The 27,755-nt window shown below is 35.7% G+C and overlaps 1 protein-coding gene across 2 annotated transcripts in view; it reads left to right on the top strand.

The window, feature by feature from the left end:
- The first annotated feature begins 5,357 nt into the window (after nucleotides 1–5,357).
- The window catches only part of BNC2 (basonuclin 2), a 994,147-nt gene continuing 971,749 nt past the window's right edge, over nucleotides 5,358–27,755 (top strand). For both annotated transcript variants that reach the window (XM_053702635.1, XM_053702637.1), the window contains exon 1: nucleotides 5,358–6,159. In XM_053702635.1, the coding sequence (XP_053558610.1) occupies nucleotides 6,157–6,159 (3 nt within the window). In that variant the 5' untranslated portion in view covers nucleotides 5,358–6,156. The remainder of the gene's footprint in view (nucleotides 6,160–27,755) is intronic.

Here is a 27,755-nt window from a genome sequence, read left to right as displayed (position 1 = left end):
AAAGAAAAAAAGTTTTAGCACTCCATCTACTGGAAAAATATTAACTATTAAAATTGAACTTTTATTAATACTATATCATTAATAGCAGTGAGATATTAACCTCTACCTACAAAAACCTCTATTACCATAAGAAAGATATATAGACAGACACTTATACATTGGGAAAGGCCTGTTTAGGGCCGAAATGCATTTGTAACTACTAGTGTGCTCTTTATCCCTGGCACCTGATGCAGTTGTGACCAGCTAATGGCCAGGAAACAGGGGGGTGAATCACACTTTCTTTCTTATGGTAATATAGTTTTTTTTAGGTAGAGGTTAATACCTTACTGCTATTAATGATATTAATAAAAGTTAAATTTTAGTAGTTAAAGGGACACTGAACCCAAATTTTTTCTTTTGTGATTCAGCTAGAGCATGCAATTTTAAGCAACTTTCTAATTTATTCCTACTATCCATTTTTATTCGTTCTCTTGTTATCTTTATTTGAAAAAGAAGGCATCTAAGCTATTTTTTGTTCAGACTCTGGACAGCACTTGTTTATTGGTGGGTGAAAGTATCCACCAATCAGCAAGAACAACCCAGGTTGTTCACCAAAAATGGGCCGGCATCTAAACTTACATTCTTGCATTTAAAATAAAGATACCAAGGGAATTAAGAAAATTTGATAATAGGAGTAAATTAGAAAGTTGCTTAAAATTGCATGCTCTATCTAAATCACAAAAAGAAATTGGGGTTCAGTGTCCCTTTAATATTTTTCCAATAGATGGAGTGCTATAATCTTTTTTTTTTGTGTGTCTCAGCTCAAAAGTTGTGTGGATAACCATTTTCCTCAACGTCATCCTCCTCCTCCTGTTTTAATGTCTGATGAATACGAGGTTCAGAAGATTTTGGATTCTTGTATCCATTGTAGACAGTTACAATATTTAATTAAATGGAAGAATGTTTTGGAAGTGACCAACATGCATTCTCATCTGTTACTACTATTCCACCTGAAACATCCTTCTCGGCCTAAGTTTGTTGTGCCCTGAGGTCTCACTTAAGAAAGCTGCTATGTCAAAGCCCCTAGAAGTTTACCTGAGTGTGGTAGGGGATGCTCTAAGTCCAATTCTATAAGTGTTGTGAGGACTATCAGGCGGACTTAAAAGAAAATGGTGAGTACAGCTGGAGTCCAGGGTTGCACTAGGAAGCTGTGATTTTGCACTGCCGACAATGTGGGGTGCTCTGTGTGCATCCCTGTGACAAAGATAGATTCAGGTAGGTGTACTAAGTTCAGCACATAGGACCTGCAGTCCTCTTCTTATAATGCTGTGAACTGTGTAACCTGGGCCAACTTCCGCCAAATATAGCACTATGTGTGACCCTACGGCTGATTTGGTGTCAAGAATCATAGGGGAAATGGTAAAAGGCACCTGGCTTGTTTCTAGCCTGTCCTCCTGGTTCTGAGCCTAGCGTCTACGCTGGTTTACATCTCTTGCATTGCTCTTGCCTATACTTTGAATTGTGGACTTATATACTGATTGCTGGTTCCTGGAACAGAACTTTTTACTATTCTTCTGCTTGCCCCTTCTGTATGTCATTCTGGTATTGGACTCTGGCCTCATTACTTACGACTCTTCTGTCTTCCCAGTGACTACCTTGGCCTGCTCCTGACAACTGCCTGCAACAGATCTCCTGCGGAAATGATTCCTGTACGTAATAAAAGTTCATTCCGTTTAACCTTATACTTTTGATGGCAGCTGCTTGCTTTGAGGATGAGTTGTATATACAAGGTTGGATCTAATAACCCTACATGTTTTAAAACAGTTTGTAAGTAATAGTCCAAGGGATATCCAGATATTGATGAATCACTGCCCAAAGCTGCTTGTACCTCTTTGAAGCCAAGCCTCCTTCATCTGTGTCTGAGGCTTCACTTGTTTTACTCTGTCTGGCATTTATCATAATCCATCAAGACTTGGACCTCTTTATGGTATCCCTCAGCCCTGGCATCCAAATTCAGTCGTTACCTTGGACTTCTGCTAGTATGCCTCCAGTACAAAAAAATAAAATAGGGAAAAACCAGAGAATATGGAGGGAAACTGTCTGCAGTGTGTGACTATTAAATTAACTAAGTTTAGCCTTTGGAAAATGTAAAAGTATTTATTTTAGTGCCTGCTAATCCAGCTAACACTAAAATCTATCAAAAATATCCCACTGGTTTGCCAACAATTTGTGACTTACAGACCTCTCCAGAAAAGCCTGCGACTGAGTTCTGTGAGTGCAAGGTTTAAAGAAAAATCTTTAGTGTATAAAAGACGCAGAAAATGAAGAGAAATACCCATTTAATGCAACCCCACATTTATAAATTTCTACTGCCACCAAAATTCCCTCTAAGGCCAGTTTTGTGTGCGGACCAGCAGTGAAACAGTTAATTAGGTAATCATACCCTGCAATTATAAAGTACTGCACAATGCAGACTGCAAGGTATGGTTCTCTTATTAACTGTTCTACTGCTGGGATGCACACAAAACTGGCCTTAGAGGGAAAACTGTCTGCAACCACCCACGACAATTGATGTGGAGAGTGCAAGGTTTTCACAGACTAATGGATTGAAAAACAATTTTGCAAAAATATATCTAAAAACACAACACTGTTCTGTCTCTTCTGTAAAGTAGTTGAGATAAAAGTCAAAGTACATTTTACATAAAAACAAGAATTATCAGACAAAAATACACAATGCAAACAGGTTAAATAGCAGAACAATAAAAATAAATAAGAGAAATTAAGACAACCGATTACTTTACCATCCTAGTTTTAATTGGAGAAAGAATATCTCCATACACACAAAAGTCTATTGCCTCCTGAGTAAATAACAAAATTCTATTTCACAGTATTCATTAGATACATTTTGGGTCCATATGCAGTTATGAGCCCAGTCCATATTTTAGGTAGAGCAGAGAGGTGTAAAGGGTGTTATACCCGCTCTGTGACAGCAATTAAAGGGACAGTCAACACCAGAATTTTTGTTGTTTTAAAAGAAAGCTAATCCCTTAATTACCCATTCCCCTGTTTTGCATAACCAACACAGTTATAATACACATTTTACCTCTGTAATTACCTTGTACTTAAGCCTCTGCAGACTGCCTCCTTATTTCAGTTCTTTTGACAGACTTGCATTTTAGCCAATCAATGCTCACTCAACGGTAAATTAACGTGCATGAGCTCAATGTTATCTATATGAAACACATGAACGCCCTCTAGTGTTGAAAAACTGTCAAAATGCATTTAGATTAGCGGCGGCCTTCAAGATCTAAGAAATTAGCATATGAACCTCCTAGGTTTAGCTTTCAACTAAGAACACCAAGAGAACAAAGCAAAATTGGTGATAAAAGTAAATTGAAAAGTTGTTTAAAATTACATGCCCGATTTGAATCATGAAAGTTTATTCTTGGATTTGACTGTCCCTTCAACTAGTTCCCAAGACCTTGCTGAAAATATGAACTTCGTTATAACTTTTTACTGATACATTTAGGAATAATGCATTGTGGAACCAAGTGGATTATTTTGATTTCAGACTTGTCTGACACATTTAACTGCCCGTTCACATAAAATCACTAAATTTTATCCTCAGACATCCTAGTCTGAAACATTGTTAGGAACGTTTATTTAGTCATACCTGGTGCTCATTAAACAATTTGATGTTTTGCAAGCGTTTCTCTTGGAAAGACGTAGCCAAAAAATCCAGTCCAGTGATGAAAATAAATTCCCTCAGATCTTGTGGTCAAAGAAACAATAAAAAAGTTACTAAGTAAATCAACAGTTTAAAATTACTCACCAGACCTTTGCTTTAGGAAGATATCCACAATCAATTCAGAGGAATTCACTTTAAACCAGAAAAATATATTCACGTACACCATCCAAGTTACTACTTATTTCAGGATATTATTGTGACACTAGTGCTAAGTGCATTTTTTGTTTTGTTTTTAAAAAAACACTTTATTACTAAAAGAAAAAAAATAAATCCTACAAATAATGCCTATTGTTTTTTTGGAATGCAATGTCCCATCAGTTAATTAAGCCCTTAAAGGGACATGTTAGTGCAATAATAAAATGCTCTAATTTGTTAAAATATTATTTAACTAATGTTCCTTGTTAACAATGTGTTTTTAAACCCTCTGCTGTTTCTGACTGGATCACCAGTTGTGTTTAATTTAGAGCTGGCAATACTTTGCTACTACTGAGCTTGGTGCGTTTATAAAAAAAAAGAATTCATTATAAAATGTGCAAACAAATTATTATTGCATTAATTCATTCCTCTGAGGCCAATCAATTTATTTTATTACTACAATCAGATCATTGCTAAACATATTTTAATGTTAAAGGGACAGTAAAGTCCAAATTAAACTTAAATGTATTGGATAGAGTATGGCATTTTAAACAACTTTCCAATTTACTTTTGTTATTAATTCTGCTTAGTTCTCTTTGTATCCTTTGTTAAAGAGTAATCTTAGGTGAGCTCAAGAGCGTGCATCTGTCTTTAGTTATCTGACAGCCGTGTTTGCAACAATGGTTATAGCAATGTTACACATAGCTACAAACACAGCTTCCATTGAATGCTACTTACACTCTATGGTAGCAGAATTTGAAACTATGTATAACCTTGTTTTAAACATTCTTGCAAAAACTATTGCCAGATGGCTAAAAAACATGTGCACGCTCCTAAACTTACCAAGGGTTACTCTATAACAAAGGATACCAAGAGAACTAAGCATATTGATAACAAAAGTACATTTGAAAGTTGTAAAAGAGTGCATGTTCTATTTGAATTATGAACGTTTAAATTTGACTTTACTGTCAATTTAATAAATATGATTAGACCTTTTTTTTTTAAAAAAAAAGCATTTTATGTATGCAGTGTAGGGACAGGTGACACTGTGGTAAAGATACAGACTGAGCTTTCTACATTTTGTGTAACTGACAGCATCCCCACAAGTGGTTTCTGACAACTCTTGTATAACCTTATGTAAGCAGAAAGTTATGAAGTGATAACTCAGATTGCTAGTGTTTGCACATACTAATAAGGTCTTCAGATCATTACAGTGATGAACTATAATTGCCTTTCTTTAAGTGTACTGGCTAGGGTGTGTACATAAGCACGTGTACTACAGAATGTCTGTGCCTGGGTGCATAAAGGAATCTTATGCGAGTTGTGTGTATACTTTTGTGTCTCCAGGGCAGGGTTAGTTGGTTTGGCTCGGTGTCACACACAGATGTGACTCTTTACCCTGCAAGCCAACACCGTGACGGCTAAGAAGAAGGGAGAAAAAAAAGAAGGTACATTCTTCAAATCCCTCTTACATACAGAGAAACAGAAGCTGAGGAGAAGCCACAAACTGTCTTAGGGCAAAAACTTCGAGTAGCCAAGTTTACAGCTTGGTCATTTCTTTCTTTTTACTGTCAGTTTTACACGGCTTGTTTCCTTTCCACCCTCCCCTTATGTATGGAGCAGTGTCTGGACTAACTGTGCTGATAAGGAGCGAACAGCAACAAGGGGGGGATAGAGGAACTTTAGTTTGTTACTGAACAGCCTGGAAACAGACTGGAAGCAGACTGAAGAATCCAAGCTCTCACACATCCACCCTATCCTTGTAAGAACCCTACAACCCATTAAAAACTAGGTTTCATTAAGATCAACAAACCTCTTATTTAAAGAGGTGTATGCAACAGACTCATCTATTGGATCATAAAAAATCCAGAGTTTATTTTTCAGTGTCTTTGCCAGAGTATAAACTCTTTCACCAGTGAAAAGAAAAAAAAAACGTGGCAGGGAAGAGCTGGTCTGTTTCAGATCCTTTTTAAGTCACACTACTAGGTAGAATAAATACACAATCAGTGAAGTTCGTTCTGCCTGTAATACTCCTCACATTGCCATTGGACTTATTCTGCTTGTCGTTTTAATTTTGGCAGAGGCGGGACACTGCAGGCTCACTTATGACACTTTTAAGATTTTAGAGAGTTGTTTGAATCAAATACCTGAAGAATAGTTACACATTGTTCCTGAAGAATAAAAGTGCAACAGAGAATAAATTGGGGCAGACCGCTGTCATATTCTGCTTGCCTCAGCTACACGAAGAGGAAACCAAAAAGGAGGGGTGTGCAAGTGAGACACAGTATGCAGATATGGTAAGCAGATCTTACTGATTATGATCTCAAATATATTGATCTGATTTAAGGTATAACAAACACAAACACGTGTGTATATATATATATATATATATATATATATATATATATATATATGTATATACACTATATATATATATATATATATATATATATATATATACACACACACATTTGTATGTGCTTATATTTGATAAACTATTATTAATTTGAGTAGTTACTGTTTAACTCATCGATGATATGCAATGCAAATATTGATTTATTTTATGTTGGTAATTTATTTTTTATTAACATATTACACAATGCATTTGGGACTGAGTAGGGTTAAACTGCCCGGGTATTATTTTATGATCATTATTAATACTCCACATAATGACCATCTGTTGGTGCTTTGCAATAAACAGTGCATTTCCTTGTGCTGTGAACTTCAAGCGCCTACTGCTCTCTCCAAAGGATTCTTACACAAGCCGGCAAGTGGCAGCACGTTTTAGGAAGTGAAAGTCCATGGCTGTGCTGACTTATTTATTTATCATTAGTTTCCATAAAGCAAAGCACAGAGCCTGCTGTAGTCGTCCTCTCAGTACATCATCAGCCTTATTTGTACAATCTTCCCTTGGCTGTACTAGTTTATGTTGAATGCAGCTAAGACATGGGATGGAGGATGGGTTCCTGCTGCCTCATCTCTCCTAAGTGGCAAAGGCCAAAGATAGAGGCTTAGCATTTTTTTTCTTCCCTCTGCCCCTCAATTTAACATGTACCAGTGATCAAAGGCCCAAGTTGGAGCATAAGAGATAAGCCAACAAAACTCAAGCAGCTAAACATATCATTGAAGTGAGCCTCTCCTACACTGTACTTCTAGCAATGATCTCTGAATATTAAAGTGCCTTTGAAAGGAGCATGAGATTTATGACAGTTCAGAAACTGATGCAAAACTTTGATGGACAAAAATGTCTGCTGGACAGAATATCTATACACACTAATATGCAATAAATGGTAATTATAGAAGAACCATTTTTTTGAGAAGGGTAAAAGACTATCTTAATAGTTATTTGAAAGATTATTGTTTATTCTGCTGATATCTAGATTAAAACCATGATTTTGTAGTATTAAATTCCCAAAGATCTGGCAAACATTTTTTTATTTTCACATATAATAGTTCTAATATTTTATATTAATGTGTTCTGTATTTTAAGTATTGAAGGTGTTAAAACGATACAGTATACATTTTACCATGACATACGCATATATGTACAGAAACATATAGCATGTTTATATATATATTTGAAATGCTAATACTTTAGATTAATTTTATAAAAATACTACCAGCCTTTAATTTTTTAACATAGTGAGTGCGGTGCTGTTTATTTTTAAACAAAATGAACTACTTAGTGCACAAATATGAAACTGTATTCCAAGTATCCAGCAAAGGCTGCAGTACTTTAGAGTTGCCTAATACATGAAAAAAACACATTTAATACACCAGAAAAAAATAATATAAAGAATGCACACTCAAAATAATTGCATAAAATGGTATCCATATGGCACACTCACTAAGAATAAAAATATTGTCCCATATTCAGTTGTATGCACAACATTTGCTGGAGTTTACATAGCTCAGAAAGACTGTTATGCCAGGACTCATTCTTTATTTAGTTAAGGAATGTTATATCAGAGTGGGATGTTTAATTTAGCTGGAAAACATTAGCCAGGCTAGCGGTTCCTTGTATTACTAGAATAATTGAATGTTATAATGAAGTAGTGTTGCAAATAAATAGAAAATACTCTTAGATCACTCCTGAAAATTGTTCTTAAAAGGGGGAGATGTTTAAAGATAATTTAAACTTTCAGTATGTGTCCCAGATTTCTTGTAAAACACACTGAAAGAGATGAAAGACTAAAACATTTTCTGCAGTAACATGAAATGAAATATTTGGATTGCATTGCTATGCAATTACAAATATATATTTTCTTGTGCTTACTTGTATTTATTTGTGCAATTTTATTCAATTTGTCTTAAACATTATATTGACAAATAGAGCTTTCAACTACTGTATGTGGATATGTTTTAATAACCATGATCATATGTAGTGAAATAACCTGAGAAAAATAAACCAGGGAATTAAAAAAAATGTGTAACATCAAAATGACTGCTTAGAATTACGTTAAGATTTGAAGTAAAATGGTAGATTAAATAGGCATATATTTTTTATCTGCCATTAAAATCTATATTTTATACGTATTTATTTTAAACAATAGTTTTGCTATAATCAATATCTTTGAAATTTTAACATTAACGCATTCAATTTTTTTAACACTAACACATGCTTTATATTGTTAGATTTAAAAAAGAACCGCAAATAAAAATAATCAAATCAAATCATAAAAAAGTTTAAAAATATATATACTTTGTAAATGTATAATATTTTACAGGTAGCTGTTCTAAACTTAAACTGCATTATTTAAAACTTTTTTTTTTTTTCAAATTGTTCTTTTCTTCCCACTGCTTTACATAAAAATGTCCTTATCCTGTTTGCTGTCAGGGATGTTTCATGGTTGTGAAATTGCTGTAGTCAGTTATGCCAATCTGCATTCCAGGAGTTTCATTTGATGACTTTTATCTGCTTTTCTCTAAGACCATCCCAGACCTCTGCTATTAGCTTGCCTTGTCAGAAGTTAATGGTGTCCTCTTCTCGAGAACAAATATAAATAAATAAATGAATAAAATAATAAAAAACAAAACACTGATTTAGACACAAAAAAACATGCTCTAATTTTACCGTTGCAGTGCTTCTTTAAGTTTTCAGCAGCAGTGTGTGATTCACTTTAGCACAGAAGTAGGGGGGTTATATAGTTCAACAATCTTATGGACAGGTACAATGGGACATCCCACGAGGAACCATATAATAAAACTCAGAAGAGTTCTTCACTTCTTGACCTGCTAATGTCCCACAGTTTTATCATATGAACTTGCTTAGAGAATTTATCTTTTTTTTTCCTTCCTTTATTTATTTATTTAATATGTAAGACTAAGCAAGACTTTTTTATAGTGAAAAGAGTATTTGTTAGCCTTCAAATTTGTGTGTTAATTAGTTGCGCGTTAGTGCAGTGTTATCAATTGCTTGCTCACATCACTTATTAAAAAAAATATTACATAATAAAACATAATTTTCTGATGTATGTGGAAAGAGACAGTTAGGATAATTTCCTGTTATACATCATAACTCTAGTACTTGCTAATTAATTAATTGATTTGTTTGATCTATTTACATATTTATTTATACTATGTCTAATATACTTGATGTTTCTACTACATGTCTGATGACAGAATATAGAAGTCATTTTTAACATTACAGTTTGGAAGAAATGTGTTTGTAATTCTGTTCTGTATCCGTTTGTGAACAACCATTTTAGTGAAGTTACTATGTTTTTTATAAAAATGAGGTGGGAAGTTATCATTTGCATGCTCTGTCAAGAATTTCATGACGTATTATTTCAAATGAATTATTTTGCAAAGAATTAAACAGTAAAAGTGGCTGCTGTATGACAGAGTGTGAAGTGTGTTGCCGTAGGTAAACATGTAGGTTATCCCAGTTAAGAACCATATGTGTTTTTAACAAATTAGCTTCAAGTTCTTATCATTTGCTTTTTGTGGCCTGACGCACTTCATAAAATCAATCATTTTTGTTTGTTTAATTATACATTGCAATATATACAAGAATGCACAGGCCCTGGCCGCTGCAGTAACATTATAATGCTGTGTATATATATATATATATATATATATATACACACATCTATCTATCTGTCTGTCTGTCTGTCTATCTATCTATCTATCTATCTATCTATCTATCTATCTATCTATCTATCTATCTATCTATCTGCAAAACACAAAGGGGAAAATAGTCTCCAGCACTCCAAATCTTTTTAAAGGCAATTTTATTCATCTATCTGCAACAAGTGGCTCATAAAACATACATATCATCGTAAAGAATCCAGAAATCAAGAGACTTCGTGAAGACCAATAGCAGGGCTGAAACCTTAAAAAATAAAAATTGAAGCAGTATCAGTAATTCGTGTGAGTTCTGCTTTGCAAGTGTTTGCAATTTGATATATTTAAATATGTTAAAGTTGCGAGGTGCACTCATTTATGAAAAGGGGTCTCAAACGTTTTGCGTTAAATAATAAATAAATCATTAATTCATTAAATAAGGTTTTTTGTTTCTTTAATAAGGTGGAATTCTGCCATTTCCACTTTAATTTAAGAAAATTGAGTGCCTAAAACAGGAGATATGTAGTTATTTAATTAATAAGAAGTGAATGTCTGCCCAGTTTGTGTACCGAGAACGTTTACACCTATTATTTTTATTATTATTATCACTTATTTGTATAGAGCCGCAAAATTATGTAGCGCTGGATATCAAAAATACATATTTTGGTCATTATCATTTTTTTTTCTTTGTTGTAGCATTTTCCCTTTTCACTATTGCTGAAGTGCTATTATGTAACTCCATGTTTTACGATGAATGCATTATCATAAACTTGTTTTTGGTGGGAAAGTATAATAATATTAATGTTTGATTTGAGGAATTGTCACCTTATGTACTTCACTTATAATGGAGACCTAGAAAGTTTAAGCGGCAAAACATAATTATTTTTTATTTACATATGGTAGATAGCCTGAAACCCCTTGTCAGAATTTGGTTAGCCAGAGAGTAAAAACATGTTTATTTGCCATTTAATTACAGTTCATTATGAAAACAGATTGCTTTTACAGAGTCAAGGCCGGTCTCACAACTGGAGAATGTTTTGCAATATAAATTTTGAGAGAAGTGTGCAAATTCTTACGACCAGATGCAGAGGCAGCAAATTATTCTGCTTTTGCATTTCTTATTGACCCGTACAAGGTTTTTTGCTTATCATAAATAGTTTTTGAAGAGTTCTAAAAACTGCTGTGAAGTGTAGAGCTTTTGAGTGATAAACCACTTTCTTTTCTCTGTATTGTTCTCTCTTTATATATTTATATAGGTATAGATATATATTTTAGAGCGAAAAAAAAAAGAAAGATATATTTATAATAAAAGAAACATTTTCTTCTATGTGACAAACATAGGAATTTAAAGTATCCCTTATGCACCTTTGGGTTTAGCGCAGTGGTTCTTGCACAGTGTCAGGTTAGTGCGCAAGCGATAACTTAGTTTTTTTGCTTTTTTTTAAGTGCGCCCCATAGAAATCTTTCAACTTGTAATATGCACGTTAATGTGGCCGTGCTAATTTTTTACTTTGAGTGCAGCTAGTGCGAGAGAAAATTTTAGTGCGCCACATGTAATCTGGCCTGATGAGTTTACTGTATCTTTAAAGGGACATGAAACCTAATTTTTTTCTGTCATGATTCAGATAGAGAATACAATTTTAAATAACTTTATAATTTACTTCTATTATCTAATTTGTTTAATTCTCTTGGTATCATTTGTTTAAGGATCAGCATTGCACTAATGGTTTCTAACTGAACACATTGGTGAGCCAATCACAATCAATATATGTATGCAGCCACCAATCAACAGCTAGGACCTGGGTTCTCTGCTACTTCTGATCTTGCCTAGATAAACCTTTCAGCAAAGGATAACAAGAAAAAGAAGCAAATTAAATGATAGAAGTAAATTGGAAAGTTGATTAAAATGGTATTCTCTATCTGAATCATGAATGAACATTTTTGGGTTTCATGTCCCTTTAAGGATTACACTTCTTTGCAAAAATCAATTGTCTTTTATTAAAAGTACTTCGTATATTGAATGTAACAGTGGGATGTGGCTCTAAGCTCCTATCTGGAGTGTATTTATCAAATAAATGGAATTCCATTAAAAAATCAATTAGTGTTTAATAAATAAGATGATCCTATTGTGTCCCGGTTATGCAACTTTAATATGTTAGTGTTTATGGCATAAAAATAAATATACAAACTCAGAAATGCGTTGATTGCATTGAATAATTTATATTTTTTTTGTAGATTTAGCAAATATTGAAAAAAAACTAGAACAGGAGATCATGCACTGAAATTCCAGCCCGGGTTTAATGTGAGGAAATATTTTTGAAAGAAGTGGTAGAAAGCTGATGCTTACAAACTGTACCAAATACAGTGAAATAAGTATTTTAATGCACATCCAATAGAAGTCCATCTAAATCATTTAAATATATATTTAAAACAGAAAAATGGACAGTTTTAAGAAAAAAAAGTAGTTAATACAGGTACAAAATAATTTATACTAACTGCTTGGGACTGGGAAATTTTGGGATTTGGAAGAGTTTGGATTCTGGAATATTTGTATATTTGTCTTTGTAAAATGGGACAGTTTGAAGAGGGGATGTGACCAAGTGTAAACAACTATATTTTATGTAATTTAGGCCTTATTTATATGTTATAAGACAGCTTATGCATCATATCATATTTATTACTTTTGTGTACACAGTACCTTCAGGCAGATAGTAAAGTACTGTAATCAGGAAAATAATTATTTTAAATTAATATAGATTAGCATTTGCATTTTAGAACACACAAAAAACAAACCAAAAACACAGAAGTTTGACTCTGTCAGGGAAAAATGGTAATTTTTAATAATTTAAAAATAAATAAATTAAAAAAAGTCTAGATTTCGGAATATTTGGGGATTTTAAGGTTCTAGATTTGGGGATGTGTACCTGTAATTTGCTATTTGATAGCTCTACTCTAGATTTACAATGTAGACACTTTCATTGTTTGAGATTGTCAAACAGTATTAAAAAGTTCACACTTTCAATGATTTATTATATAAGTTGTGTTAAATGGCAGTACTCATCTCTATGACTGTTTTTAGAAACATTGGTAATGTGACTGTCATCATAGTACCAATTTGTCATGGCTGCTCTAGATCAGTGGTCTCAAAGTAGCGGCCCTGGGGCCAAATGCGGCCCTCAAGATTGTTTAATCTGGCCCTCCCTTGTTTAAAAGGTTAACCATTAAATTGGGCTGTCAATTTTTTTTTTAGGGTTTTAAGAGGTGTAACTAGATGTTATACATAGGTACTCACAATATAAATATAAAGACAAGTGTCCAGTGTAGACTCCCACCACCAGTTGGGTAAATGTCCATTTTTACGTTGCTATACAGTTTAAAGATGATCACTTCACTTGGCACTCACAAGATAAATATAGACAACGGTGTATGTATTTTGTAGACTACAACTCCCAGCATGCACTACTTCTTTGCTAAATGTCACTTCCAGTTCCTAGTATATTTAGTTCCGGAGCACTTGCTCAGTTCAAGCGGCCCCCCTTGGAGAAGAACACTTGGTCAGTGGCCCCCCAGATACTTTGAGTTTGATACCCCTGCTCTAGATGGACAAAGCTTTATTTCTTTTTGCACTATTTATTTTTAAAGGGACATTGTACACTAGATTTTTCTTTGCATAAATGTTTTGTAGATGATCCATTTATATAGCCCACCTGGTAGTAGTTTTGTAACAATGTATAGTGTTGCTTATATTTTAATAACATTGTGCTGATTTTCAGAATCCTAACCAGGCCCCAAAGTATCAGATGTAGACTGAAGTCTACAGACTCCTGCTTGCTCCTGTAAGTGTAATGGGTCTTTTCATATGCAGGGGAGGGGGGAGTGTCCGCTCTTCCTGCTTTCTCAGCTCTTTTCAATGAGTGTATCAGCCTAACCTCATCAACAGACAGTGCTAAACTTGGAGCTTCTGTGTTTTAAAAGGTGTTATAATGGATTTTTAAATTAATATCTGTGCATATTCTTATTTATAGTAGTGTCTTTTACATGAAGTTATATGAAAATTGGTGTACACTGTCTCTTTAAGCATTTAAACCCCTTTCAAAACACTTCTTACTACTTGTTTTGTCTAAATGTGAAAGGGACATAAAAGTGTATAAAGAAACTGTGCTTCTGTGTTGCACTATAGCCTGCAAAGGGGTTAAACACATAGTTAAAGTCCAGCTCCAGAACAGCATGGTAATAATGTAACCTAGCTGAGCATATCTGGTGAGCCAATGGCAAGAGACATATGTGTGTAGCCACCAATCAGCAGATAGCTCCCAGTATTGCATTGCTGTTTGTAAGCCTACCTTGGTGTGATTTTCAACAAAGGATACCAAGAGAACAAAGATACATTTATAATAAAAGCAAACTGGAAAGTCTCTTAAGGTCTCTTATGCTCTATCTAAATGCTAAAAGTTTAATTTTGACTTATGTGCCTCTTGAAAAAGTTTACTGAAAGCTTAAATATTCCAGATGATGTGGTAAATGAGGCTAAACCATTCATACTGCAGCATGTACAAGTAGAAGTTATGATCCCTACAATAAGCTAGACACATTTTCAAAGGTATTTACTCACTATATAAGAGAAATACAGATCAACACGTGTAGAATTGGGACCCACAAATAAACATGCTTTTTTAGATGCATTCCTAATTTAAAGGTTAACCCCTTAATGACCACAGCACTTTTCCATTTTCTGTCCGTTTGGGACCAAGGCTATTTTTACATTTTTGCGGTGTTTGTGTTTAGCTGTAATTTTCATCTTACTCATTTACTGTACCCACACATATTATATACCGTTTTTCTCGCGATTAAATGGACTTTCTAAAGATACCATTATTTTCATCATATCTTCTAATTTACTATAAAAAAAATCATAAAATATGAGGAAAAAATGGCAAAAAACACACTTTTTCTAACTATGACCCCCCAAAATCTGTTACACATCTACAACCACCAAAAAACACCCGTGCTAAATAGTTTCTAAATTTTGTCCTGAGTTTAGAAATACCCAATGTTTACATGTTCTTTGCTTTTTTTGTAAGTTATAGGGCCATAAATACAAGTAGCACTTTGCTATTTCCAAACCATTATTTTTCAAAATTAGCGCTAGTTACATTAGAACACTAATATCTTTCAGGAATCTCTGAATATCCATTGACATGTATATATTTTTTTTTAGTAGACATCCCAAAGTATTCATCTAGGCCCATTTTGGTATATTTCATGCCACCATTTCACCGCCAAATGCGATTAAATACAAAAAATCGTTCACTTTTTTACAAATTTTTTCACAAACTTTTGGTTTCTCACTGAAATTATTTACAAACAGCTTGTGCAATTATGGCTTAAATGGTTGTAAATTCTTCTCTGGGATCCCCTTTGTTCATAAATAGCAGACATATATGGCTTTGGCGTTGCTTTTTAGTAATTAGAAGGCTTCTAAATGCCACTGCTCACTACACGTGTATTATGCCCAGCAGTGAAGGGGTTAATTATGGAGCATGTAGGGAGCTTTTAGGGATAATTTTAGCTTTAGTGTAGTGTAGTAGACAACCCCAAGTATTGATCTAGGCCAATTTTGGTATATTTCATGCCACCATTTCACCGCCAAATGCGATCAAATTAAAAATTTTTTTAAATTTTTCACAATTTTAGGTTTCTCACTGAAATCAATTACAAACAGCTTGTGCAATTATGGCACAAATCGTTGTAAATGCTTCTCTGGGATCCCCTTTGTTCAGAAATAGCAGACATATATGGCTTTGGCGTTGCTTTTTGGTAATTAGAAGGCCGCCAAATGCCACTGCATTTCACACGTGTATTATGGCTAGCAGTGAAGGGGTTAATTATGTAGCTTGTAGGGAGCTTGCAGGGTTAATTTTAGCTTTAGTGTAGAGCTCAGCCTCCCACCTGAAACATGAGACCCCCTGATCCCTCCCAAACAGCTCTCTTCCCTCCCCCACCCCACAATTGTCCCGCCATCTTAAGTACTGGCAGAAACTCTGCCAGTACTAAAATAAAAGCTATATTTGGGCTTTTTTTGTGTTTTTTTATAGCATATTTACATATGCTGCTGTGTAGGATCCCCCCTTAGCCCCCAGCCTCACTGATCCCCCACCAAAGAGCTCTCTAACCCTCTCCCTCTGCCTTAATGGGCGCCAGCTGTCTGCCAGTACCCAGTTTAGTGAAAAAATGTGCCTTTTTTAAAAAAAAAAAACCTTTTCTGTAGTGTAGCTTCCCCCCCCCCAAGATCAACCCCCCACCCCTTCCAGATCTCTTAGCTGTTTATTTACAGCTTTCAAAAATGTTTTATTTTTTTACTTTTGCAAGTTTATTTTTCTGTAGTGTAGCGGTTCCCTCCCGCTCCCGCCCCGTGCACGTGCCCGCCCGCCGCCCCCCGTGCACGCGCTCGCTCCCGCCCCTCCCACCCCTGATCCCGCCCCCCTCCAGTCCACTCGGCACATCGATGGCCGCCCACCCGCCTCCCAGACTTGCTCCCACCCACCAACGATACCGGCCACCGATGTCCGGTGCAGAGAGGGCCACAGAGTGGCTCTCTCTGCATCGGATGGCCAAGGGGGGTTATTGCAGGATGCCTCGATATCGAGGCATCACTGCAATAACCGGAAAGCAGCTGGAAGCGAGCAGGATCGCTTCCAGCTGCTTTCCAGACCAAGGACGTACGCCACACGTCCTCGGTCATTAACTGTCTTTTTTTTGAGGACGTGTGGCGTACGTCCTTGGTCGTTAAGGGGTTAATGGTGAAATAAATTATTCCTGAGTAACGAAGAGTAAAAATATTTAATAGCTTTGAAGAACAGAGTGCTTATTTTTTTCTTCACCCGGAAGATTCGATTTTGGTCTAGATTATGAGTGGAGTGGTATTTTGCGCTCCCACGTTAATTGCATGATCGCTAACCCGACACGTGCAAAAAGCCTAAGTTAGAATACCATGACCCATTCCCCCATAAAGGTCAATGGAGCAAGAGAAGTGAAAAAATAAACTAACACCATTTTCTCGAGTGTGCTAACCCGACATGAAAATATTCATATTTCACATTCCAATGTTCTTCACAGTAGAATATGTTCTACTTATTCTCTTCTATATATATCTGATGGCGTTTTGGTAAAATATTTATCTATACCTATATATATATATATATATATATATATATAAAAATTATATACACGTATACAGGGAGTGCAGAATTATTAGGCAAGTTGTATTTTTGAGGATTAATTTTATTATTGAACAACAACCATGTTCTCAATGAACCCAAAAAACTCATTAATATCAAAGCTGAATAGTTTTGGAAGTAGTTTTTAGTTTGTTTTTAGTTTTAGCTATTTTAGGGGGATATCTGTGTGTGCAGGTGACTATTACTGTGCATAATTATTAGGCAACTTAACAAAAAACAAATATATACCCATTTCAATTATTTATTTTTACCAGTGAAACCAATATAACATCTCAACATTCACAAATATACATTTCTAACATTCAAAAACAAAACAAAAACAAATCAGTGACCAATATAGCCACCTTTCTTTGCAAGGACACTCAAAAGCCTGCCATCCAAGGATTCTGTCAGAACTTTGATCTGTTCACCATCAACATTGCGTGCAGCTGCAACCACAGCCTCCCAGACACTGTTCAGAGAGGTGTACTGTTTTCCCTCCTTGTAAATCTCACATTTGATGATGGACCACAGGTTCTCAATGGGGTTCAGATCAGGTGAACAAGGAGGCCATGTCATTAGATTTTCTTCTTTCATACCCTTTCTTGCAAGCCACGCTGTGGAGTACTTGGACGCGTGTGATGGAGCATTGTCCTGCATGAAAATCATGTTTTTCTTGAAGGATGCAGACTTCTTCCTGTACCACTGCTTGAAGAAGGTGTCTTCCAGAAACTGGCAGTAGGACTGGGAGTTGAGCTTGACTCCAACCTCAACGCGAAAAGGCCCCACAAGCTCATCTTTGATGATACCAGCCCAAACCAGTACTCCACCTCCACCTTGCTGGTGTCTGAGTCAGACTGGAGCTCTCTGCCCTTTACCAATCCAGCCACGGGCCCATCCATCTGGCCCATCAAGACTCACTCTCATTTCATCAGTCCATAAAACCTTAGAAAAATCAGTCTTGAGATATTTCTTGGCCCAGTCTTGACGTTTCAGCTTGTGTGTCTTGTTCAGTGGTGGTCGTCTTTCAGCCTTTCTTACCTTGGCCATGTCTCTGAGTATTGCACACCTTGTGCTTTTGGGCACTCCAGTGATGTTGCAGCTCTGAAATATGGCCAAACTGGTGGCAAGTGGCATCTTGGCAGCTGCACGCTTGACTTTTCTCAGTTCATGGGCAGTTATTTTGCGCCTTGGTTTTTCCACACGCTTCTTGCGACCCTGTTGACTATTTTGAATGAAACGCTCATTGTTCGATGATCACGCTTCAGAAGCTTTGCAATTTTAAGAGTGCTGCATCCCTCTGCAAGATATCTCACTATTTTTGACTTTTCTGAGCCTGTCAAGTCCTTCTTTTGACCCATTTTGCCAAAGGAAAGGAAGTTGCCTAATAATTATGCACACCTGATATAGGGTGTTGATGTCATTAGACCACACCCCTTCTCATTACAGAGATGCACATCACCTAATATGCTTAATTGGTAGTAGGCTTTCGAGCCTATACAGCTTGGAGTAAGACAACATGCATAAAGAGGATGATGTGGTCAAAATACTAATTTGCCTAATAATTCTGCACTCCCTGTAGATAAGTATAGATATATACATATATATCTATTTCAAAATACATAAAACACATTCTGTTATGTGCAGAGCATTGGAATGGGAAATATGTACAGTAAGTACAGTGTATAGCACTTTATTAAATATGAATATTGCATAAATATGCTTTTACGTATTTTCAGCTACTTGACTGCAAAGGCTGCAATGTACTTATATATGTGTGCATATGTATTTTAGTTGTGTATATATGTCTGTAAATACACATATAAATACATGCACACATCTATATATATATATATATATATATATATATATATATATATATATATATATATAAAAATTCTAACTCCTAAGACTAATATTTCTTCCTTATATTTATTTTTATTATTTTTTAATCAGATAGTGTTATTATAAGTGGAACTCCACTGTTACATTCTTTTTTAAAATGTGTTTTGTGCAACTTTTTTGTCTTGAGTAACAGTTAACCGATCGTGGTAATAATTCTAGCCTAAATTGCAATTGCACTCATGCGTTTACATTTACTTTCAACTTGTAATACTTACTCTCTTTGTAAAGCACGCAAACAGCTGCAATAAACTTGCGCAAATCAGTTAGTGCGCCACTGATAATCTGCCCCTTTGTAAGTATAGAGGGTTCAGTAGTAAATAGTGCTGGTTATATTTAATGTTAACTTTTGTGCAAATAAACAGACCAGAAACATCATTACACGCACATTAATGAAACAGCATGGGACAATATAAATATTTAATCAGTAAACAATAAAGATTGTGTGCATTTGTGTACAAGAAATATAATTTCTTATTTTTTTTGTAAAGTAATAGATTGGTAGTGTGGGATTTATACATTTCTTAAATATTCGTCATGTTATTCATCTTCTCTGATTCGTATAATTTAAAAAACATTGATAGATTTTTAGTACTGGATTTGGGTTTCCTCTGCTTAAAGGGACAGGAAAGTCAAAATGAAACTTGCATGATTCAGACAGAGAACGTCATTTTAAGACACCTTTAAATTTACTTCTATTTTCACATGTACTTTGTTTCTTGGTATTTTTTGTTGAAAATAATATGTACATATCCAACACTATTGGGAGCTAGCTGGTGATTGGTACCTGCACACATTTCTCTCCTATCATTGGCTAACTAGATATGTGCAGTTATCTCCCATTATTGTATTGCTGTTTCTTGGTATCCTTTGTTGAAAAATAATAGATTCATATCCTACACTACTGGGAGCTAGCTGGTGATTGGTGCCTGCACACATTTCTCTTCTATCATTGGCTAACTAGATATGTTCAGCTAGCTCTCATTAGTGCATTGCTGCTCCTTCAGCAAGGATACTAAGAGAATGAAGCAAATTTGTTAATAGAAGTACATTGGAAAGTTGTTTAAACTTGTATACTCTGTCGGGAATTTGAAATAAATAAATTGTGTTTCATGTCCCTTTAAAGGGACACTGAACCCAAATTTTTCTTTCGTGATTCAGATAGAGCATGCAACTTTAAGCAAATTTCTAATTTACTCCTATTATCAATTTTTCTTTGTTCTCTTGCTATCTTTATTTGAAAAAGAAGGCATTTAAGGTTTTTTTTGGTTCAGTACTCTGGACAGCACTTTTTTTATTGGTGGATGAATTTTCCACCAATCAGCAAGGGCAACCCAGGTTGTTCACCAAAAATGGGCCGGCATCTAAACTTACATTCTTGCATTTCAAATAAAGATACCAAGAGAATTAAGAAACTTTGATAATAAGAGTAAATTAGAAAGTTGCTTAAAATTTCATGCTCTATCTGAATAAGGAAAGAAAAAAATTGGGTTCCGTGTCGCTTTAAGTACAGCCTTAAATTGTAAATAAATAATTAGAAAATAAATAATTAAAATAAAATAATACTACACATGCTAAGTGGTCAGTTCAGCCTCAATAGCTCTGTGGTTTTTACCATCCTACATAACTTCACCAGCTTTTCCTTTTTCTATTATTCTGATTTAGTAAAGTGCTCTTTTCTTTTTATTATATCTCAGTTTATTATTATATTAGCTGTGTAGAATAACTTAATAATGGAAGGTTGAGAGATATGTTAGGGGTGGGGACTGGCAAAACCTTTAGTGAATTGTGCCCATTGATAGACTCTTCAGCTTAACTTAATATGGCTAATATTTGCCAATTATAATTATAATAAGACCATTTCCAAATGCAGCATCTACTTGTTTAGCTCAAATCTTTCCCTGTTTAAGAGACATAATACTCATATGCTAAATCACTTGAAAGGGATGCAGCATAACTGAAAAGCTGACAAAAAAAATCACATGAACATCATTGTAAAAAAGAAAGATAATTTACCTCAAAATTTCTTCAGCTCACAATAGTAAGTGTTCTGTGCACAGTTATCTTTCAGCTACTCAGTGCTGATGTCACATTTTGCTTTACTGTGAGCTCATGAAATTTCAATAAAATCTTGCAAGATTGCATAGTAATGTTCCCGAAAGAGAATGAAATCCAATATACACACTTATTCTAAGGTGAAAGTCTCGTTATAGACCACCTTCAATAAATACAACAAGCAAAAATCAACAATTAGTAATGTTTGTTATTATACGCTCAACAAGTTTATGAGGCTAGATATAGTAATGTTTTTTTCTGTACTTAAAGAAACGCTTTTTTATTTATTATGTTTCAGTTTGTTCTTGCAGAATACTTATTTGATAGATAAATAACATCTAAAGTGAATGTAAAATATCATCAAGTAGTGCCCGGTTTTTAAAAATACTATTAAAACAGGGGCACTTTCATTAATGAAACTTTACATTGCACCATATTTGTAGAAATACTTACCTCTTCGTCTTGAAAGCCGCTCCAGCGCTTTGGCAGCCCGTCACAAGCCTCTTCCTACGTCAGCAATGACGATTCCGGCTTCCGCCGGGGGAAGCATTGCCTAAAGCAACGCCGTGATTGGAGGAAGGCCGGAATCGTCATTTCTGACGTAGGAAGAGGCTTGCAACGGGCTGGCGAAGCGCTGGAGTGGCTTTCAAGATGAAGAGGTAAGTATTTCTACAAATATGGTGCAATTTAAAGTTTCATAAATGAAAGTGCCCCTGTTTTTAATAGTATTTTTAAAAACCGGGCACTACTTGATAAAACTTTACATTCACTTTAAATATTTGTTTAATGGACTCAGGAAAATTGTTTTGTAAATCTTTGTTTGTTCAAAGTAACGTTTGTTCAGTTGATGTTGACGATCTGTAATGCCTGATTTTAGAGTTTTAAATTCCTTATTAAAGGGATGTCAAGCACCTTGCTATTATAGTACTTTTCTGTAGTTTTGCAGTAAATTAACATATCAGTCAAGTGTGTAGACTTCTGACTGTATTAACACCTTGTTTGCTGAAATTGTGCTGAATGGCTACCCTACCTCCACTTGTTTTTTTTGTAAGAGCTAATCCAGACTAACTGGAGTAAACAAAACTTTCTATTGTCATTTTGTTAGCATAACAGTGTTTTGCCAGTTCCTGACATATATGTGGCATGGTTAATCTTGTGATGTTAGAAATGAAAAAAATTTTCAAAGTTTAAAGGGATACTAATTTTTCTTCGTTCTGTTTGTATCTTCATTTGAAAAAGCAGGAATGTAAGCATAAAAGCCGGACATTTTTGGTTCAGCACCTGGGTAGCACTTGCTGATTGGTGGCTAAATGTAGAACCACCAATCAGCAAGTGCTACCCAGGTTCTGAACCAAAAATGGGCTGGCTCCTAATCTTACCTTACTGCTTTTTCAAATAAAGATAGCAAGAGAAGGAAGAAAAATTGATAATTAGGAGTAAATTAGAAAGTTGCATAAAACTGCATGCTCTTTCTGAATCATGAAAGAAATAAATTGGGTTTAGTATCCCTTTAATTACAGGACGAAGTGTACAATAAATAATGAAAGTATATTGCAGATTTTTTTGAACTGCTTATGATTATTGATTTTATACTTTAATATGAACGCATTTCACGTCCCTTTAAGCATGTTCATATTAGATTACATTTGGCTCTGAAATATTTTGATGAGGGATTTATACTTTTTATAGTTCTTAGAGGCACTGCATGCGCATTTGTAGATGTACTGCACCAATGTTTGCCGTTAGCCTCATTAAGATGAAGATAAAGTTAAACATTTCAGTAAAGAACAATAACATCTATAAACATTGTAATGTAAAATATTACTCAAGGTTAAATTGGGACACACAGAATTATATACATAAAGTCTTTCAGTAGTCTAACGATTTATAGGTGATATCATTTATCTTTTATGAAGTGTCATACCAGAGCGCTGTGGTATATTGGGACCATAATATTATGAATCTCATTCAGCTAAAAATGATCTGCTAATAGTACAAAATTAAGAATTACTCTTGGATAAATGAATGGAAACAGACAAGTAACTCATCACACAACTAAATAGTCTCCTTAAACTCTGTTATAATTTCTTTCAAATATTTCTTTCATATTCACAGTCCAAAAAGATTGGGCAACTAATAAAATTCACATGGAGTTATTTAAACTCTTAAAAACAATTCTCAACAGTAACAGTTTAGCCCTGATCACTTTATTTGTGTCTTAAAGGGACATTAAACCCAAAAATGTTCTTTCATGATTCAGACAGAGAATACAATTATATACAAAATTCCAATTTACTTCTATTATCTAATTTGCTTCAATATTTAGATATCCTTTGTTAAAGAAATAGCAATGCACATGGGTGAGCCAATCACATGAGGCAAATATGTGCAGCCACCAATCATAATCTACTGAGCCTATCTAGATATGCTTTTCAGGAAGGAATATCAAGAGAATCAAGCAAATTAGATAACAGAAGTATATTAGAAAGTTGTTTAAAATTCTATTCTCTATCTGAATTATGAATGAGAAAATTTGGGTTTAATGTCCCTTTAACTGTAGAATGTGGAATAGATTGGGTTGCACTTCTGTGTACTCCAGTTGCAAGTAAAGGTGTTAGTGGGCACCATTTAAACCAATATGGCTATATTCTCTATTGTTTACTCTGTTTTGCATATAGGTAAAGGGTTCAACACAAACCAGCATCCTGATTTGACAGTAAATACATAAGTAGACTCACACAAAAAAATAAAATTACAACCACTACACTACCCTTCTTTCTCTCTTCTTATTTTAACTTAGTTAACAATATGGGGCCCATTTATCAAAGGGCTTGCGGACCTGATCCGACACTGCGGATCAGGTCCGCAAGACCTCGCTAAATGCGGAGAGCAATACGCTCTCCACATTTAACATTGCACCAGCAGCTCACAAGAGCTGCTGGTGCAACGCCGCCCCCTGCTGACTCGCGGCCAATCGGCCGCCAGCAGGGAGCTGTCAATCAACCCGATCGTATTCGATCGGGTTGATTTCCGGCGGTTCCTGTCCGCCTGCTCAGAGCAGGCGGACAGGGTTATGAAGCAGCGGTCTTTAGACCGCTGCTTCATAACTTGTGTTTCTGGCGAGTCTGAAGACTCGCCAGAAACACGGCCCTTCAAGCTCCATACGGAGCTTGATAAATGGGCCTGTATGACTATTTTGCTAATCCGTGGTTGCAACAACTTGTTTTTTTTAAGGTTTGGGTATGTTTGTTATAATCTAATTTTTGGATATTTTGTGACTATATAGGGCAGAAAAGGAGTGCCCATCTTCATTAATGATGATAACACTGGCCGGCTGCCTATTTGCTATAATATGTCGCTGTGATCTATCCTTCTACCTTAAACAAATGTTAAAAGACTATTAAATACAGTACAATTGCATAATCAATAAATGCATAATAAAAGTACAATGGACTCTGAATTTTAAATGATCAGTAGACTTTTTTTGACAAATTTCAAAATGTACTTTAATTTGCTCGCCCCTTGTATCATGTGACAACCATCAGCCAATCACAGACTCATATATGTATACACTGTGAACTCCTGCACATGCTCCGTAGGAGTTGCTTCCTCAAAAAATGAGTAAATAAAAAGACTGTGCTCAATTAGATAATGTAAATTGGGAGGCCTCTTAAAACTGCATATTCTGTCTGAATTATAAAAGCTTAATTTTTACTTTAGTGACCCTTTAAAGAAATTGAAATAAAAACTAATAAAAAAAATGCTACACCTTCCCAATACTATCTTTAAGCTATGAAAAGTCATTAAAGGACAATTTACAGACTAAAGCTCACAATCTGATTTGATTAAAAATAGTGGTTTATACAAATCCTTAGCAGAACAATACTACATATTGCTATTTTTATTTTCTTATCCAGTATGCTGTAGATGTTATAACTCATAGGCCATCTGTGATGCGCTGGCCATATTAAAATTAAACAAGATGTGTAACAGTAATACCAACCCATAAGCATTCCATTAAAATAACCCACCCCACACATTTATAGTTTGGAGCATAAAAATTCCTAACAGTTTGGTTATCTGCTTTTGTATACAACTTTGGCTTTAGTTTGATAGATAAAAAAATACATTTCTGGATAGATCACAAAGCAAAGTTTTGTTGCCAACAATCTCTTTGCAGTATAAATGTAGATGATTATTAGTGACTTTTTAAAAATAAATTTATTTTACAAGATATGACGAGTCCACGGATTTCATCCTTACTTGTGGGATTAAACCTCCTGCTAGCAGGAAGTGGCAAAGAGCACCACAGCAGAGCTGGATATATAGCTCCTCCCTTCCCCTCCTCTCCCAGTCATTCTCTTTGCCTGTGTTAGTGATAGGAAGAGGTAAAGTGAGGTGTTAGTTTTAGATTCTTCAATCAAGAAGTTTTTTATTTTAAAATGGTGCCAGTGAGTACTATTTTCCTCAGGGAGAAATTGTCAGTCTATAACTTCCCAAGAGGAGTGGAGACATCTTATTTTTCTGCCCTGATGTTGATGATCTTAGCAAATGTTATCTAAGATCCATGCTGGTTCCCACAGAGCAGTTGAAGGTAGTGTAAAGAAACATCTTCAGTGTGGAGAACTGTGTCATGCTACAAGCAGCATTGAGGTATGTTCAGTCATTTGTTTCTGGGGAGACTTGAGGCATCAAAACAGGCTGACATTATTCCCTATCTGGGGAGGGTAAATCAGTATGCACTACATGTATAGTAATAGTGTACCTGGAATTCCCTTTATATTAACTGCTAAATGTGGCTAATATCATTTATGATAATTGTTTAGTATGGGCTGAACGCTGGGAGATGCGGTTGCTGGCTAAAAACGTCATACATTTTCTAACCTAAGGGTGTATAGTTTTTTGACAGGCAGTGAGGCTTGATATTGGTGCGACATAATTATGTAAGAGGGGCACATGGCTTCATGTTTTATTAATATCGACATGTTCGGGGTTTGCAACCCATGCGGGTCTCTGTAACGGCTACTGTTACGCCCACGGGGGCGGGGGCTATTTTCACGCGCTCAGGCGCACAGTTTCACCTGGATTTCATAGTCAGCAAAGTCCTGGGCTCCGGTGGGGCCGAACTTGTTTTGCCATTCGAAGGGCCTTCAAAGCTTCTCAAGTAGCAGCAGTGTATTCCGGGGGGCAGGTAGGCGCCACAGCAGAGCTGTGGCGAGGTGCAGGGGCCTGAATAAATAAATAAATAAAAGTTTTTTGTCATAACTGTTAAATTTCTTTTTACACACCTAAGCAAGCCGGTGCAATTCTATTTTGGGCACATTAAAACGATTTTTATTGCCACCAATGCTGTTTTAAATATAACAGAAAAATTGTTGCTCTTTTATTAATTAAAGGCGCAGTACACTTTTTTGGTGCTAACGTTTTTGGATATATAATTGAAGTTAGAGCTCAATGTTTTAAGTAAAGAACGACTATTATTGCTATTGCTAGTCTGTTTAACATGTCTGAACTTGAGGAAACTACTTGTTCTATGTGTTTAGATGCCATTGTGGAACCCCCTCTTACTTTTTGTCCCTCATGTACTGAAAGGGCCTTACAATGCAAGAAGCAGATTTTAGGTACAAAGAGTAAGTCTAAGGATGATCTGAGGAGAATCAGGGTATGCCCCTAGATTCTCCCCAAGCGTCACAACCTTTAACGCCCACTCAAGCGACGCCGGGTTCTTCAACCGCGTCTAATTCATTTACTCTGCAGGATATGGCTGCAGTTATGTCAACTGCCCTTACAGAGGTATTATCTAAGTTGCCAGTGTTACAGGGCAAACGCAGCAGGACAGAAGTCAATGTGAATACTGAGTCCTCTGATGCTTTGTTAGCTATTTCCGATGTACCCTCACAGGGATCTGATTTGGGGGTAAGAGAACGTCTGTCTGAGGGGGAACTTTCTGATTCGGGAAGTGCGTTACCTCAGAAGGACTCGGACGTCATGTCCTTTAGATTTAAGCTTGAACACCTCCGCCTGTTACTTTGGGAGGTTTCAGCAACTCTGGATGACTGTGACTCTATTGTGGTACCACCAGAGAAATTGTGTAAGATGGACAAATACTTAGAGGTACCAGCTTACACTGATGTCTTTCGGTTCCTAAGAGAATTTCGGACATTATTAAGAGGGAAAAGGACAGACCGGGTATCCCGTTCTCACCTTCTCCTAATTTTAAGAAAATGTATCCCATATCTGACACTGTTCGGGACTCTTGGCAAACAGTCCCTAAGGTGGAGGGAGCTATTTCTACCCTGGCTAAGCGTACAACTATTCCTATTGAGGACAGTTGTGCTTTCAAAGACCCTATGGATAAGAAATTAGGGTTTTTTTCTAAAGAAACTGTTTATTCATCAGGGTTACCTGTTACAACCGACGGCCTGCATTGTACCAGTTACCACTGCGGCGGCCTTCGGGTTTGATGCATTAGAAGAGTCTCTTAAGACTGAGACTCCTTTAGAGGATATTTTAGACAGAATTAAGGCTCTTAAGCTGGCTAATTCTTTTATTACAGATGCCGCCTTTCAGATTATCAAATTGGCGGCTAAGAATGCTGGATTTGTCATTTTAGCGCGTAGAGCGTTATGGTTAAAATCTTGGTCTGCTGATGT

This window comes from Bombina bombina, chromosome 2, assembly GCF_027579735.1.
Source record: "Bombina bombina isolate aBomBom1 chromosome 2, aBomBom1.pri, whole genome shotgun sequence".
NCBI lineage: Eukaryota > Metazoa > Chordata > Amphibia > Anura > Bombinatoridae > Bombina > Bombina bombina.
Note: the sequence above shows the minus strand (reverse complement) of the source record. Positions and strands in the feature narration are given on the sequence as shown.